Source organism: Diaphorina citri, unplaced genomic scaffold, assembly GCF_000475195.1.
Source record: "Diaphorina citri unplaced genomic scaffold, Diaci psyllid genome assembly version 1.1 scaffold84, whole genome shotgun sequence".
NCBI lineage: Eukaryota > Metazoa > Arthropoda > Insecta > Hemiptera > Psyllidae > Diaphorina > Diaphorina citri.
The window spans coordinates 227,292-242,261 of NW_007377521.1; the positions used below are offsets into that span (position 1 = coordinate 227,292).

General features: G+C 37.9%; 1 protein-coding gene across 1 annotated transcript in view; it reads left to right on the plus strand.

Moving 5' to 3' along the window:
- The window catches only part of LOC103523636 (cleavage and polyadenylation specificity factor subunit CG7185-like), a 53,037-nt gene that overhangs the window by 24,087 nt on the left and 13,980 nt on the right, over nucleotides 1–14,970 (plus strand). Inside the window, exons 13-19 of the mRNA XM_026833056.1 lie at nucleotides 514–615; nucleotides 1,259–1,291; nucleotides 1,487–1,546; nucleotides 5,110–5,211; nucleotides 5,681–5,773; nucleotides 6,520–6,579; nucleotides 7,349–7,419. Coding sequence (XP_026688857.1) covers nucleotides 514–615; nucleotides 1,259–1,291; nucleotides 1,487–1,546; nucleotides 5,110–5,211; nucleotides 5,681–5,773; nucleotides 6,520–6,579; nucleotides 7,349–7,419 — 521 coding nt within the window. The remainder of the gene's footprint in view (nucleotides 1–513; nucleotides 616–1,258; nucleotides 1,292–1,486; nucleotides 1,547–5,109; nucleotides 5,212–5,680; nucleotides 5,774–6,519; nucleotides 6,580–7,348; nucleotides 7,420–14,970) is intronic.

A 14,970-nucleotide genomic window follows, 5' to 3' on the forward strand; every position in this document is an offset into this window, starting at 1 on the left:
GTGCAGCAGGCCTTCTTAGAGAGTTTTTGCAACCAAAATTAGCGTCCCGTTAATTGAACTTTTTAACGTTAATTGAATTCCGCACATGTGCAGAAACGAGTTTACGTCAAATAACATTAAAAAGTTCAGTTTACCGGAAGCTAATTTTGCTTGCAAAAACTCTCTATTTTCAATAATTTGAGACTAGTCCTCTCGACTAAGTGCTAAAATTAGAACTTCTTAAATCCAAGACGAGCCCTGTGCCCACTTGTTATTATTATTTACTATACCGGGTCTGAATTTATCATTGGATTGACCTGTGTGTTTCAGATACTATGCTGAGGTGTACTCATCGCGTGACAGATCCACACCGGAAGCTAATTTTGCTTGCAAAAACTCTCTATTTTCAATAATTTGGGACTAGTCCTCTCAACTAAGTGGTAGAATTAGAACTTCTTAAATCCAAGGCGAGCCCTGTGCCCACTTTACTATACCGGGTCTGAATTTATCATTGGATTGACCTGTGTGTTTCAGATACTATGCTGAGGTGTACTCATCGCGTGACAGATCCAGAAGTAGAGATAGAGATCGTGAGAGAGAGCGGGAATATCGCCGAGGACATAGCCGTGAAGACAGGTAATGGCCAACATCACGATTCGAGTTTTATTGACCGAACGATAGTGAGGTCTATGTTTTACCTCGACCGTTTTGCATTTGGTTTGGATGTCTGTTTGTATGTTCCGCTATAACTCGCGATTGCCTGGTCTGCAGATCTATGTACAAACTGATTTTTGCTTCAAATATGTTTTATTATTATTATTATTTTTTTTTTAATTAAAAAAAATAATAGTGGAAACAGTTACAATTGAGGTCTTATCTCCCCAAATATGAAGGGAAGAAGGACAGGATAGAAGGCCAGTCTTTCTGAAAACGAACCTTTTCCGTTGATAGAGGGAACTGTAATAATGGAGGTCCGATCGAGTCGTAATCGTAATCGGAAAGATTTCCCTTAGCCAGGTCAACCTCGGATTGAACTCAATCCTGAGACAGTCCACTGTGATAAAACTCGACCCTAAGAACGAACCTTTTCCGTTGATAGAGGGAACTGTAATAATGGAGGTCCGATCGAGTCGTAATCGGAAAGATTTCCCTTAGCCAGGTCAACCTCGGATTGAACTCAATCCTGAGACAGTCCACTGTGATAAAACTCGACCCTAATGTAAACATGCATGTTAACTTGACTTCAATGTAAACAATCATGTGTAACTTGAACTTTCAGCTCCTCGCACGTACGGAGTAGTACCCGGGTAGCATACCAGTAGAGGCTCCTACCCCTGCCGAAGCAGTGCCCGTCAAAAGCTCCTCTTCCAGGTATGTAACTAGTGCCCAAATCTTTCACTAGTACCCAAACTATTCTTCCTGGTATGTAACTACATAGTACCCAAACTATTAAGAGAAGTTCTTGATTGGCCTTAGTTAGATGCTCGTTAATGTAGATTTCCTCCTTATCTCCAGTGGAGGCTCCTACCCCTGCCGAAGCAGTGCCCGTCAAAAGCTCCTCTTCCAGGTATGTAACTAGTGCCCAAATCTTTCAAGTATGTAACTAGTACCCAAACTATTCTTCCAGGTATGTAACTACATAGTACCCAAACTATTAAGAGAAGTTCTTGATTGGCCTTAGTTAGATGCTCGTTAATGTAGATTTCCTCCTTATCTTTCTCGTTAAAAATTATACTGTAATATTATGCTATTATTTACTTTTGGAGATGGGACAAATAATTGTGATTAATGTTTTACTATCATGAGATTTATAATAATGAAATTTATTATCCTACCCATCTTTTAATTAGAGGCCCAGTCAGTGCCTTCAAATTTAATCGAATAAATGTGGTTAGTACTGTTATAGTTAAGGTGTTTAAAAAAAAGCTCTGAAGAATTATCATTTGACAACATCGAATGCCTGTTTTCAATTTCTCTAAGAGAATATTTTTAATTTAACAATACGATTTGTTTATAATGTACACCTATTTTTCCCATCTCTGATTATTACTCTGTGTGTAAATACTGGTAGTATTTAGTTATCTTTTTAGTTGCGATACTCTCTTTTCATTTATCATTGTTTACCATTTTGTTGTATGTGTCACGTGAATTTTGTTTTGAATTACTATGTTCTAGGTGTTGATTGTTGGCCCTAATTTATTCTGTCTTGTGTGACCCCCAACATCGAAGAAGATTGTTCTTACTTTTTTAAAAAAATATTCCGTAAATGTAAGCTACTCCGTGTTTTTATTACATTAAATATCCAGAATAATTAATATTAATTATTTTTTTTGTCCCATTTAAAAAATATTTAGAAATGTAAATGTACTGCTTTTTTAATGGATTTCTAAAGGTTCCCCCCCCCCCCTATTAAGTAGGAACCTACATATAGTTAGGTGATTTATGATTTATTTTTAAGTTTTTGACTTTCGTCATTTAGAAATAAGCTAGGTTTTCGACAAAGTGTTTAGCGCACTTTCAGCTATTGAAATTAAATATTCTTTTAGTATCTAGAGGAAGAATCAATTTTAAGTAGTAAAAACCATTGGTGAAACTGTCGAAAAGTCTGATTGATAAATTTATGGATACAGAAATCGAAGCGGAATTTAAAAAAGTTTTCTACGAGCAACAAAAAAAGAAACCAGAAGTCGTCTACCAGAAATTCAAATTCAGAACAACTAGAACATCGAATTTCTTCAGGACTTCAACTTCCAACTTGAATCTCCGGACTCAAATACCCCTGTCTGCATGTCTTCTAAAAGGTGACCCAATTTTTCATGTTTGAAAAATCGTACAAAATCAGGAAAATGATGATTTATCTATATGTGTTAAACGTTGATCTCAGATCAAAAGATAACTACCGGGGATAGAAGCTACCTATTACTATAATAAAATATGCGATTTCTCAGATTCAGTAATCAGCAGTCTCATTTTCTTCCCCTCACGTTTCTATTTCATAAGTTTTAGTATTTTCATACTAGAGTGCTAATGCAATAGAAGCATTTCAATCCCATAATGTGGTCTTTGTCCGATTGGTAGAATACTAGGAAGAGGCAATTTGCTTCTTTACTTCCCATTAAATTTTATCATATTTCCTTCCTTTGAAAGAAGTTTTCTGTTGTAATACATGCTATTGAAATAATTAATTGCACATTCTACCACCAATCGATTTCTTGTGAAAAGTTACATAGGAGAGACTCGTTGGTAATCTTAAATATTCCAATAGGACCTCTTGATTTCCCAAAAACCAAGTTGAAATATTTGGTTATTTGGAGTTGGAGTTGGAGATGTCAGAGAGGAGAGAGGGAACAGAGAAGACAGAGAACCTTCCTTTCTGAAAACAGAAGAGAGAATGAGCTCTGACAAAAATCTAGGTCTGAGGAAACCTCCCCTTGACCCCCTACTACCAAAACTAAAAAAGTAGGGGATCAGGGGAAATGTAGGGGGTTGAGGGGAGGTTTCTCCTACATTTTGACCATTGGTTTGGAGATTCCTTTGAGATAGAAGTTACATATATTGTCTTCTTTTGAGTTATTCACAGTTTGTTTACGATCGTAATTTGTTCGTGGTATTCGCGGTTAGTCCGCGGTATTCGCGGTTTGTTCGCGGTATTCGCGGTTTGTTCGCGGTATTCGCGGTTTTTTCGCAGTATTCGCGGTTTGTTCGCGGTATTCGCGATTTGTTCGTGGTATTCGCGGTTTTTTCGCGGTTTGTTTGCGGTATTCGTGGTTTTTTTCGCAGTACCTATGCGCAGTTTGTTCGAGGTATTCGTGATTTGTTCGCGGTATTAGCGAAGTGTCTTCGCGGTATTCGCGATTTTTTTCACGGTATTCGCGGTTAGTCCGTGGTATTCGCGCTTTGTTCGCGGTACTCGCGATTTGTTCGCGCTATTCGCGGTTTATTCGCGGTATTCGCGGTTTGTTCGCGGTATTCGCAATTTGTTCGCGGTATTCGCAACTGGTTCACGGTTTGTTCGCGGTATTCGAAGTCCACCGCGCTGACCGCTTAGTAGCTAGTGTGCTGAACTTCGGATCTGAAAGTTGGGGGTTCGAGGCCAAGTTGAGTCGAAATGTAGTACCGTGTATTATTTGAAGAACGACACTGTGTTGAGTATTTTTGAGCATATTTACCACGATTAAAATTTCTTCGTCTTTGCCGAGAAGCGAACCTTAATCTCCCGTGTGCAAGGTGTGTACAGTGACCATAAGAAAGGGTCCTTCTAGAAATCTAGACTGAGTTCAAACACCACCTAATCTTACCTAGTTTAATTGATTTTTTTTAGTTGATGATTTTTTGTTCTTCATTTGCCTCTCTCGTGTTTTTTGGTTCTATTTTTAGATTTACCATTTCTTGTTGACTTTCGTTGTGCACGTTTTCCAGTTTATATCCGAAGAAATATGAAGACCTATGCACCCTAGAACTACTTCACTAGTTCATTTTCTTTCTTGTCTTGTATTATTTTCACTTTTTTTAGTCGTTTATGACTTCTTTTGTGCTTTCTCTTTCAGTGATTTCGTCGATTATTTAGTTGTATGTTTTCTCCCCACTTGGTTATTTTGGTCTCTTCGTTTCTTTTCCGTAGCTTATCGTCATATTTGCATGATTTAGCTTGTACTTTCAGGTGGTATCGTGCGGAGTCGCTTAAAAATTGAAAGTTTGAATTTCAAACCTACCTATGAAAATGAGAGAGACCTGTGCAGTCACTCGCTCGACTCATGTCTCCAAAAGTGTGAGAGGTCTGCATCATTTTCGTAGGTTTGGATTTTCCGGCGGCATCGCGCGACTACGCTTCCAATGTGCAGTAGGCCTTATTAGAGAATTTTTGCAACCAAAATTAGCGTCCCGTTAATTGAACTTTTTAACGTTAATGGAATTCCGCACATGTGCAGAAACGAGTTTACGTCAAATAACATTAAAAATTTCAGTTTACCGGAAGCTAATTTTGCTTGCAAAAACTCTATTTTCAATAATTTGAGACCAGTCCTCTCGACTAAGTGCTAAAATTAGAACTTCTTAAATCCAAGACGAGCCCTGTGCCCACTTTACTATACCGGGTCTGAATTTATCATTGGATTGACCTGTGTGTTTCAGATACTATGCTGAGGTGTACTCATCGCGTGACAGATCCAGAAGTAGAGATAGAGATCGTGAGAGAGAGCGGGAATATCGCCGAGGACATAGCCGTGAAGACAGGTAATAGCCAACATCACAATCAGAGTTTTATTATAATTTTTTAGAGGTTCGAGGTTTCCCTTTGAGGGCAGATCTCCAAGCTCTATTCTGAGAGCAATCCGCCGCTGCGCTGCAGATCTAAGTATATCCAAACTGATTTTTTGCTTCAAATATGTTTTATTATTTATTATTTTTTTAAAAAAATAATAGTGGAAACAGTTACAATTGAGGTCTTATCTCCCCAAATATGAAGGGAAGAAGGACAGGATAGAAGGCCAGTCTTTCTGAAAACGAACCTTTTCCGTTGATAGAGGGAACTGTAATAATGGAGGTCCGATCGAGTCGTAATCGGAAAGATTTCCCTTAGCCAGGTCAACCTCGGATTGAACTCAATCCTGAGACAGTCCACTGTGATAAAACTCGACCCTAATGTAAACATGCATGTTAACTTGACTTTAATGTAAACAATCATGTTAACTTGAACTTTCAGCTCCTCGCACGTACGGAGTAGTACCCGGGTAGCATCACCAGTAGAGGCTCCTACCCCTGCCGAAGCAGTGCCCGTCAAAAGCTCCTCTTCCAGGTATGTAACTAGTGCCCAAATCTTTCAAGAACACACACTATCAGGTAGAACTGACTACTAGTCTAGCTGTGGGACTATAAACAGGGAGAAGAACACCTAACCCTATCCAGCCTAGCTCGCTGGCAGGTTTCAAAGGGTTCTCTCTGCTTTTAAAGAATGAACAGAAGACCTCACGATGGCTGACTTCGGTTCAGGACAAGCCAATTGAACATGGCTGGAGACCTTTTCCCCGGTGTATAGCAGAAAAAGAGAAAAAAAGATATCCTTTCTTTATTCTGCATCACCATTCGGATACAACTGAAGAACAACAACAGCAACAACAACAACAAGAACTTATAAGTACTATACTTGTATTGAATTGCAGGTGAATACGCGAGTGCTATCGAGACCCTGGTGACGGCTATATCTCTCATCAAGCAAAGCAAAGTGGCAAATGACGACCGCTGTAAGATCCTGATTAGCTCTCTGCAAGACACTCTGCACGGTATCGAAGCCAAGAGCTACGGATCACAGAGGCGAGGTAAACAACTGCTAAGAGAACGAATGTACTACCTAATGACGCTTTCTAAAGCTGTGTCCACACACAATCGACCGGTCGTCGATCGATGTTGACTGAAGCCGTCCACACTGCCTCGACAACATACTCGTAAATTCACCTCGTCGATCGACGCGGTCGACGTCGATCGACGATGTATAGGCACACTTTCATATTAACCAAGTATATTCCGATTGGTTTGAACTTTCAGATCGTACTATGACGAGAGATATCGAGAACGTGAGCGAGGATCCGAGCGTGACCGTGACAGGTAAGTAGTCATTCTGAACGTTGCTAAACATTGTGGTTATTTTCTCAGTGCCTCAATCAGACTCTTGAGTGACAGGTAAAGGAAATCGTGTCGTATGTACTGGGAACACTGATTTAAATTACATTACCTACAGGACATTCGGAAGTAAAAAAAATCGGATGCAGCTCAGGACACGTGGGAACGGGCTTTAAGTAGTCGTTTCGGACTCATCTCCTCGTCTTTCCCTGACGAACTTGTCCACTTTGCAAAATTTCGATACAAGTATAAGTAGTACTCTTGTTTAGAGGTTTAGACTAACAGATTAGAACAAGTTGTTCCATTATACTAACAGTTCATTAGAGTAGATGCCCTTCGCACTCAACCATTGCTATTTCTTTAGCAAGGGAAATCCAGACTAGTATCCTCCCTGTTAAAAATCCCCCAGCCAGACTAAGCTGGTCTACTCCCTGTTCAAAGTCCCCTAGCCAGACTAAGCTGGTATACTCCCTGTTTTAAGTCCTCCAGCCAGACTAAGCTGGTCTACTCCCTGTTTAAAGTCCCCCAGCCAGACTGAGCTGGTATACTCCCTGTTTAACGTCCCCCAGCCAGACTAAGCTGGTCTACTCCCTGTTTAAAGTCCCCCAGCCAGACTAAGCTGGTCTACTCCCTGTTCAAAATCCCCCAGCCAGACTAAGCTGGTCTACTCCCTGTTTAACGTCCCCCAGCCAAACATTATGACTTACCACTATAGGTATACATAATTACGTATATATTTTTGTCTCGTCTCTAGGGAACGAGAGTCTCGTCGGGCTGCGGTAGATCCTGAGCGAGAACGAGACAGAGAGCGTCGAGAAGAGAGAGGTTCTGTATTTTTCACCAAAGAGTAGGTATTATGTAGGTACTAATCTAAAGAACGGTAGCTGTTTATTTAATTTTCAAGTATCGAATAGGCACATGCTATGAATAGGTATTTGAAATGTATATTCTAGCATAGGATCAACACGAAATTATATCTACCTAAGAAAACCTTGATTCTACTTTTTCGTATTACATTAATTATATCTACACTAAGTTCTGCCATTAATGACTCAAGGTAGAAAAAAGAACACTTAGGGTACATAATTATCTTTTTAATTTCTAATATCAGTTCCTTTCCTCTCCTTCTTTGTTCCTAATTCTCCAGACAGAAACCTCCTCTTTTCCTAGACCATGAAATCCAAGAAGAAAATGGCGAGGTCCAAAATTGCTCTCGTTACCCCTCCTCTGTCTCAACCAGCCTCCATTGCGGAGAACCGATCCTTCATGACCTCTCCTAGCTCGATAAGTAAGTCCTAATCCTCTCCTAGCTCGATAGGTAAGTCCTAATCCTCTCCTAGCTCGATAGGTAAGTCCTAATCCCCTCCTAGCTCGATAGGTAAGTCCTAATCCTCTCCTAGCTCGATGGGTAAGTCCTAATCCTCTCCTAGCTCTATAGGCAAGTTCTAATCCCCTCCTAGCTCGATAGGTAAGTCCTAATCCTCTCCTAGCTCGATAGGTAAGTCCTAATCCCCTCCTAGCTCGATAGGTAAGTCCTAATCCTCTCCTAGCTCGATAAGTAAGTCCTAATCCTCTCCTAGCTCGATAGGTAAGTCCTAATCCTCTCCTAGCTCGATAGGTAAGTCCTAATCCCCTCCTAGCTCGATAGGTAAGTCCTAATCCTCTCCTAGCTCGATAGGTAAGTCCTAATCCCCTCCTAGCTCGATAGGTAAGTCCTAATCCTCTCCTAGCTCGATAGGTAAGTCCTAATCCTCGTAAATGTACTGCTTTTTTAATGGATTTTCTAAAGGTTTCCCCCCCTATTAAGTAGGAACCTACATATAGGTGATTTATGATTTATTTTTAAGTTTTTGACTTTCGTCATTTAGAAATAAGCTAGGTTTTTGGGCAAAGTGTTTAGGGCACTTTCAGCTATTGAAATTAAATATTCTTTTAGTATCTAGCGGAAGAATCAATTTTAAGTGGTAAAAACCATTGGTGAAACTGTCGAAAAGTCAGATTGATAAATTTATGGATACAGAAATCGAAGCGGAATTTAAAAAAGTTTTCTACGAGCAACAAAAAAAGAATACCAGAAGTCGTCTACCAGAAATTCAAATTCAGAACAACTAGAACATCGAATTTCTTCAGGACTTCAACTTCCAACTTGAATCTCCGGACTCAAATACCCCTGTCTGCATGTCTTCTAAAAGGTGACCCAAATTTTTCTTGTTTCAAAAATCGTACAGAATCAGAAAAATGATGATTTATCTATACTTATGTGTTAAAAGTTTATCTCAGATCAAAAGATAACTACCGGGGATAGAAGCTACCTATTACTATAATAAAATACGCGATTTCTCAGATTCAGTAATCAGCAGTCTCATTTTCTTCCCCTCACGTTTCTATTTCATAAGTTTTAGTATTTTCATACTAGAGTGTAGGGTTAGATTTAGGTGGTAATTATTTTATTCATAGGTTTAATATAAATTAGGAATCATACAAACTTTTGTTCGTTCTCATAATAAAATATCTACTTCTTATTTGACATTAATTATTGTATTTATTTCTATGTTGATTTTCTGTAATTTTTAAATGTTTCATTCTGTTAGTTATGTCTGTTTCATATTTGTTTTCTCAATGATTAGTACAGAGGACATGTTTGTAAATTCGTTCAGGAACACATTCAATGGTGGTCCTTCAATTAAAGTTTAAAGCTATTGAAGAGTCATAACTTGCATGTAACTTTTATTGTATAACTATAGGGAAGTTTAAACTCATATGGAGTTCAAAATAATCAAGTTTGTTTATTAGCAATTCATGAACAGCCATTACATAATAGGTAGAAGGTTCAAGGTATTTAAATGCATAACTTGCAAAGTTTGTCCCAGACCATGCAAGGGGCAACAGCCTAAGCATCAGGAGTACGCTTCCTCTGTCCCAAGAATTTTATGAAATGGTTTTTTTTTTTTTTACTTGAAGTTGAGGGGAAAACATCATCTAATATTTTCATGTATAGGATGTATTTCACCTGTCCTCAATAAAATTCTTGAGCTCACTGGTGTGAGATATTACGAAGTGCCTAGTAAAAATACTATTGTAACATTACATAATAGGTAGAAGGTTCAAGGTATTTAAATGCATAACTTGCAAAGTTTGTCTCAGACCATGCAAGGGGCAACAGCCTAAGCATCAGGAGTACGCTTCCTCTGTCCCAAGAATTTTATGAAATATTTTTCTTTTTTTGTACTTAAAGTTGAGGGGAAAACATCCAATATTTTCATCTATAGGATGTATTTCACCTGTCCTCAATAAAATTCTTGAGCTCACTGGTGTGAGATATTACGAAGTGCCTAGTAAAAATACTATTGTATAGGTACTTCATAAATTACGAACTTATTAGGATAAGGAAGGCAAAGATTTTATTCTAATTCCATAAGAAGTCCAACTCAATTTTACTAATCAAATTTTGAAGTCTGACTATCCTACGGGAAAATCCTTCCTAACTAATTAGGATAAGGAAAGAGTTTATTCTAATTTCATTTAAAATGTATTAATCAAATTTTGAAGTAAAACTGTCCTACGGGAAAATCCTCCCTTCTTTGTATATTAAGTAGTAACTTGTAGATAGTACCTACCTACAAGTTTCTAGTTTCTCCAATTTGTTCTCTTGGGACTTCGTTATTTAGAGTACCTACTTCTAATATCATGAGAAGCCTATACGTTAACCATTATGTACCTTTATGTTTACTAACACCATTGTCACTTTCATAGTGTACTTTTAGACTGTTTTTTTTTTTTTTTTTTTAAAAATTTGAAGGCATAAATTACGAACTTATTAGGATAAGGAAGGTAAAGATTTTATTCTAATTCCATAAGAAGTCCAACTCAATTTTACTAATCAAATTTTGAAGTCTGACTATCCTACGGGAAAATCCTTCCTTCTTTGTATATTAAGTAGCAGCTTGAAGGTAGTACCTAAGTGCCTACAAGTTTTTAGTTTCTACTATTTGTTCTCTTCGTTATTTAGGGTAATTCTAATACCATGAGAAACGTTTACCATTATGTACCTTTATGTTTACTAACACCATTGTTACTTTCATAGTGTACTTTTAGACTGTTTTGTTTGATAAGCACCTTCTTGTACCTGTACAAATCTGTAACAGCATCTACTTACGTGCTAGCAGCATTTACTCTCCAGTCTATTTTGAACAGCATTAGGCAGAAAAGAGCAGTCCGAAAATATGTAAATTTAAATCGACCGAAAGATTTTTTTTACTCCCAGTTCTTGTTCAGTGGCTTGTTTCTGTTAAAAGATTAGGCTCATTTAAGGCTCTTTATGTATTATGTTCTCTGAAAATACCTAATAACTACTCCTTTTTGAGGGTTAGCAGCATTTACTCTCCAGTCTATTTTGAACAGCATTAGGCAGAAAAGAGCAGTCTAAAAATATGTAAATTTAAATCGACCGAAAGATTTTTTTTTACTCCCAGTTCTTGTTCAGTGGTTTGTTTCTGTTAAAAGATTAGGCTCATTTAAGGCTCTTTATGTATTATGTTCTCTGAAAATACCTAATAACTACTCCTTTTTGAGGGTTTTTGAAAGTTGGTTTTTGTTGACTGGTTCCTTTCTGCCTATTGCTGTCCTATTATGAAGCTGATAGTTTAACCTGGATCATTTTTCTATGTCAATTTTTAAATTGGATATTGTTCCTAATGGGCAAATTCATAAAATGCCTTCTGATAAATGCATTATTTATTGTGTTGATTGTACTTACTCGTACTCTTGGTTCCTTTCTGCCTATTGCTGTCCTATTATGAAGTTGATAGTTTAACCTGGATCATATTTCTATGTCAATTTTTAACATATATTGGATATTGTTCCTAATGGGCAAATTCATAAAATGCCTTCTGATAAATGCATTATTTATTGTGTTGATTGTACTTACTCGTACTCTGTCATAATAAATTATTGCTTATATATTTTTCTAGTCAATTCAATTCGCTGCACTTTCTTCTTCGATTGATCTACACATTATTAGGTTTCTCTTGTAGAATCTTTTTTATGGGGTTCACAAGAGTTATAACTTCTACTCATAAGGTTGTGGTTATGTACTGGTTTAGGCTAGGCTTGAATTGATTTTCTTTTTTTCTCTCTTTTCACAGTCCTAGCAAGCCTAACCCGGTACATAACCAGAACCTAAGTATAGTGCTTTATTTAGACTGTTAGCTTAGAACAAGTTGTACCATTATGCTATCAGTTTAATGGAGTACAACTTGTGAGAAAATTCTCAAACAGATAGTTATGTTATGTCTCATATGTACATTGTACACTTCGATTGATTTAAATATCCCCTAAAGGTCTATTTATATCTGTGAATTCTATTTTCTAATTTATGTATGCACCGACTCTAACTGTACAAGTTGCTATTCAAATTTTTATTGAAAATTCATGTGTTTATTGATGGGTAGAGGTCCAAGGGACTATTGTTGATTCTTGATTTTCCCTATGTTGGGCCTAATATGTCTCACCAAAGCTCTGTTTCAAAACTCTGTTCAGACGTTCAAGTACAAGATGTGTACAGTTATGCACGCATGACTTGTGTAAGTGCTAAAGCTCCACTTGGTTTGTGGACTTTGTGGCAAATTGTTATAATTTTTCCATCTAGACAAAGTGGTCTTGTAAATTCCTTGAACGTCTGAACAGTGGTTGTCTGGTGTTGTATTAATGTCATTGTTTATTTCCTCACATTGTATTCTTTTGGCTGGATTCCACAGTTAAAATATCTATTTTTATCGAAACCAACCAAAAGACACAGGGCTATATGTGCTAATGTGCTATGTTATATGTTTTCCTTCTATAAAATATACATATAGAACCTTAATTAGACTTACTTTATCATGGACACTCGTTTCTATGTTGAAAACCCAGAAGAGGTTAGGTAGTAGAACAGCCGCGGAAGACACTAAAAGTACATGGAAAAAAGAGACGGAAGAACACGCGAAGACCAGAAGGTTACGAAAACGAAACGTTAACAGATAATACATACCTCTTCTGGGCTTTCAACATAGCATACAAGAAAGTCCAGACTGTCTTTATTTTAAAATAAAGTCAAAGTGTTATTATTTTTTTTCTTCTTTTCTTCTTAAAATGTTGTTCCTCTTCTTTGTTTGATTTTTGTTCTCCTAGGGCAGTGACTCTTATTTTTATTATTATAATATTACTTTAAATCAAGGACGGTTTTTAAACATCTGTCCTGTTATTTTATCCAAAATGTTGGGGCAATTGAATCACCGTTTTATCTTTTGATATGATAGTGCCCATTTTGTGAATCACTGCTCTAGGACTAGATCTGAAACAAAAAGGTGTCGTTTTTTAAAAACTGCTCAATGGACTTGTATTCTTGGTTCTTTAAATTTCAGGGTTTTGCTCTATTCTATTCATATTCTTACCTTGTATTTTATTAATCAAAAATAGCAATCTAGAAACTAAATCTAGTAAATATTTCCAAAGAGCACAATTCTGAATGCCATTAGGCTTTTCAAATGAAAACCCATTTGTTGAAAAATAATTTCTCCTACTTTACAGGTGTCAATTTCAATTAAGCCTATTTGGTTGATAAAGCAGATCAGCCTCAACTGTGTGGTAAGAAAACAACTGATGTTGGATTTTACCAATATTTATTCATGGTGGGTTTCACCAACCTTCTTTCCAGCCTCAAATAGCCCGTCAGCTTAACAGCCCTAGCCCTGTTAAGCCAATATAAATTAAATGCAACTTAACTGGCTGTTAGCTTAACAGGAGTTCTAATGACTTAATAAATATTGGTGAAATCCAACATCAGTGTTTGAACTTCTGTTAAACTAACAGCCAGTTAAGTTCCATTTAATTTGTATTGGCTTAACAGGGCTGTTAAGCTAACAGGCTGTTTGAGGATAGAAAGGAGGTTGGTGAAACCCACCATGAAAGTTTGTTTATTTATCATGGCCTTTATTATCACGTCCATACAATGTAAAGGCAGGGACGTATCCAGGGTGGCCGGGCCCCCTCGACCCCAATTTTTCTGAGTCTGACGTTCAGTAGAGGAGAAAAACGAATTTCCGGGGGGGGGGGCGTGGGTGAGTGACCAGACAGAGATTGTGAAAAAAAGGTGAGTGACAGAGACAGAGGTTGTGAAAAAAGGTGAGTGGACAGAGACAGAGGTTGTGAAAAAGGGTGAGTGACAGAGACAGAGGTTGTGGAAAAAAGAAATAAAAAATAGAATAGAACATATACCCGAAAAAGGTGAGTGACAAAGACAGAGATTGTGAAAAAAGGTGAGTGACAGAGACAGAGGTTGTGAAAAAGGGTGAGTGACAGAGACAGAGGTTGTGGAAAAAAGAAATAAAAAATAGAATAGAACATATACCCTTTTTATACTGCCACAATGAGACGGAAAAGTCCCTTTACTCCTGCAGTCTAAACGGTGAGGGACAGAGACAGAGATTGTGAAGAAAGGTGAGTGATAGAGACAGAGATTGTGAAGAAAGGTGAGTGGCAGAGACAATGAAGTACAAAATCATGTCTTCTGATGAAGTGTTTCGCACATCGAAGCGTTTACCCCTTCATGTGAGTTTAATGACCGGCCGTTGATCGACCATCGATCGACGTCGATTGCCAACAAATTCACATCGATCGACGGCCTTCGACTATGTGTGGACACACCTTAAGAACGGCGCTCACTACTCATCTATCCGGGAACAAACAATGTTTCTAAGGAGACTCGTAGGCGGGTTCAAGAAAGTTTGACATAAGTTATTTAAACAATTCCGAGGCTAGTTTGATGGCAGCGCAGCGCGTCTTGTTTTATCTTGTAAGCGCTAGGTCGCGGGTTCTATTCCCGTCCCAAAGCCCAGTCGGGTGGAATTTCATAGTCTTTACGCAACTATAGGATGGGAGTCCAAGATTGAAAGAGTCTGTCTCTCATTTAAGTTAGGTTTTCATATGTGGGTTTCTGTGGGTAAACACCATGGCAGCCAGTGAAGTTGAAAACTCCGATCTCCTAGGCGAAAGTACCATAGAGGCTGATAATAAAATAGGACTCATTTCTTCACGTTTGTTTACACAGGTGGGCGAACATCTCGGTGTGGACAACCAATGGATGAAGGTGCCTGCAGAGTTCATTCTAGCTGAGGTTTGGGAGAGAGATAGCGCTTCTGTGTTTGCGCCATACAAGGAAGCTATCAAGGTAGGCCTTTCACAGGGTGCTTTAATTGAATGGCTAAGAGGCAGAGCGGAGCAAGTCCAAAAAAAAGGCGTTTTGAGATAAATGGAGTCAAAGTTTAGGACTAGTCAAAGTTTAAATAGAGATAGCCATTTTGTTTTTGCTCTCATTTCAACACTAAAGTGAAATCAGCA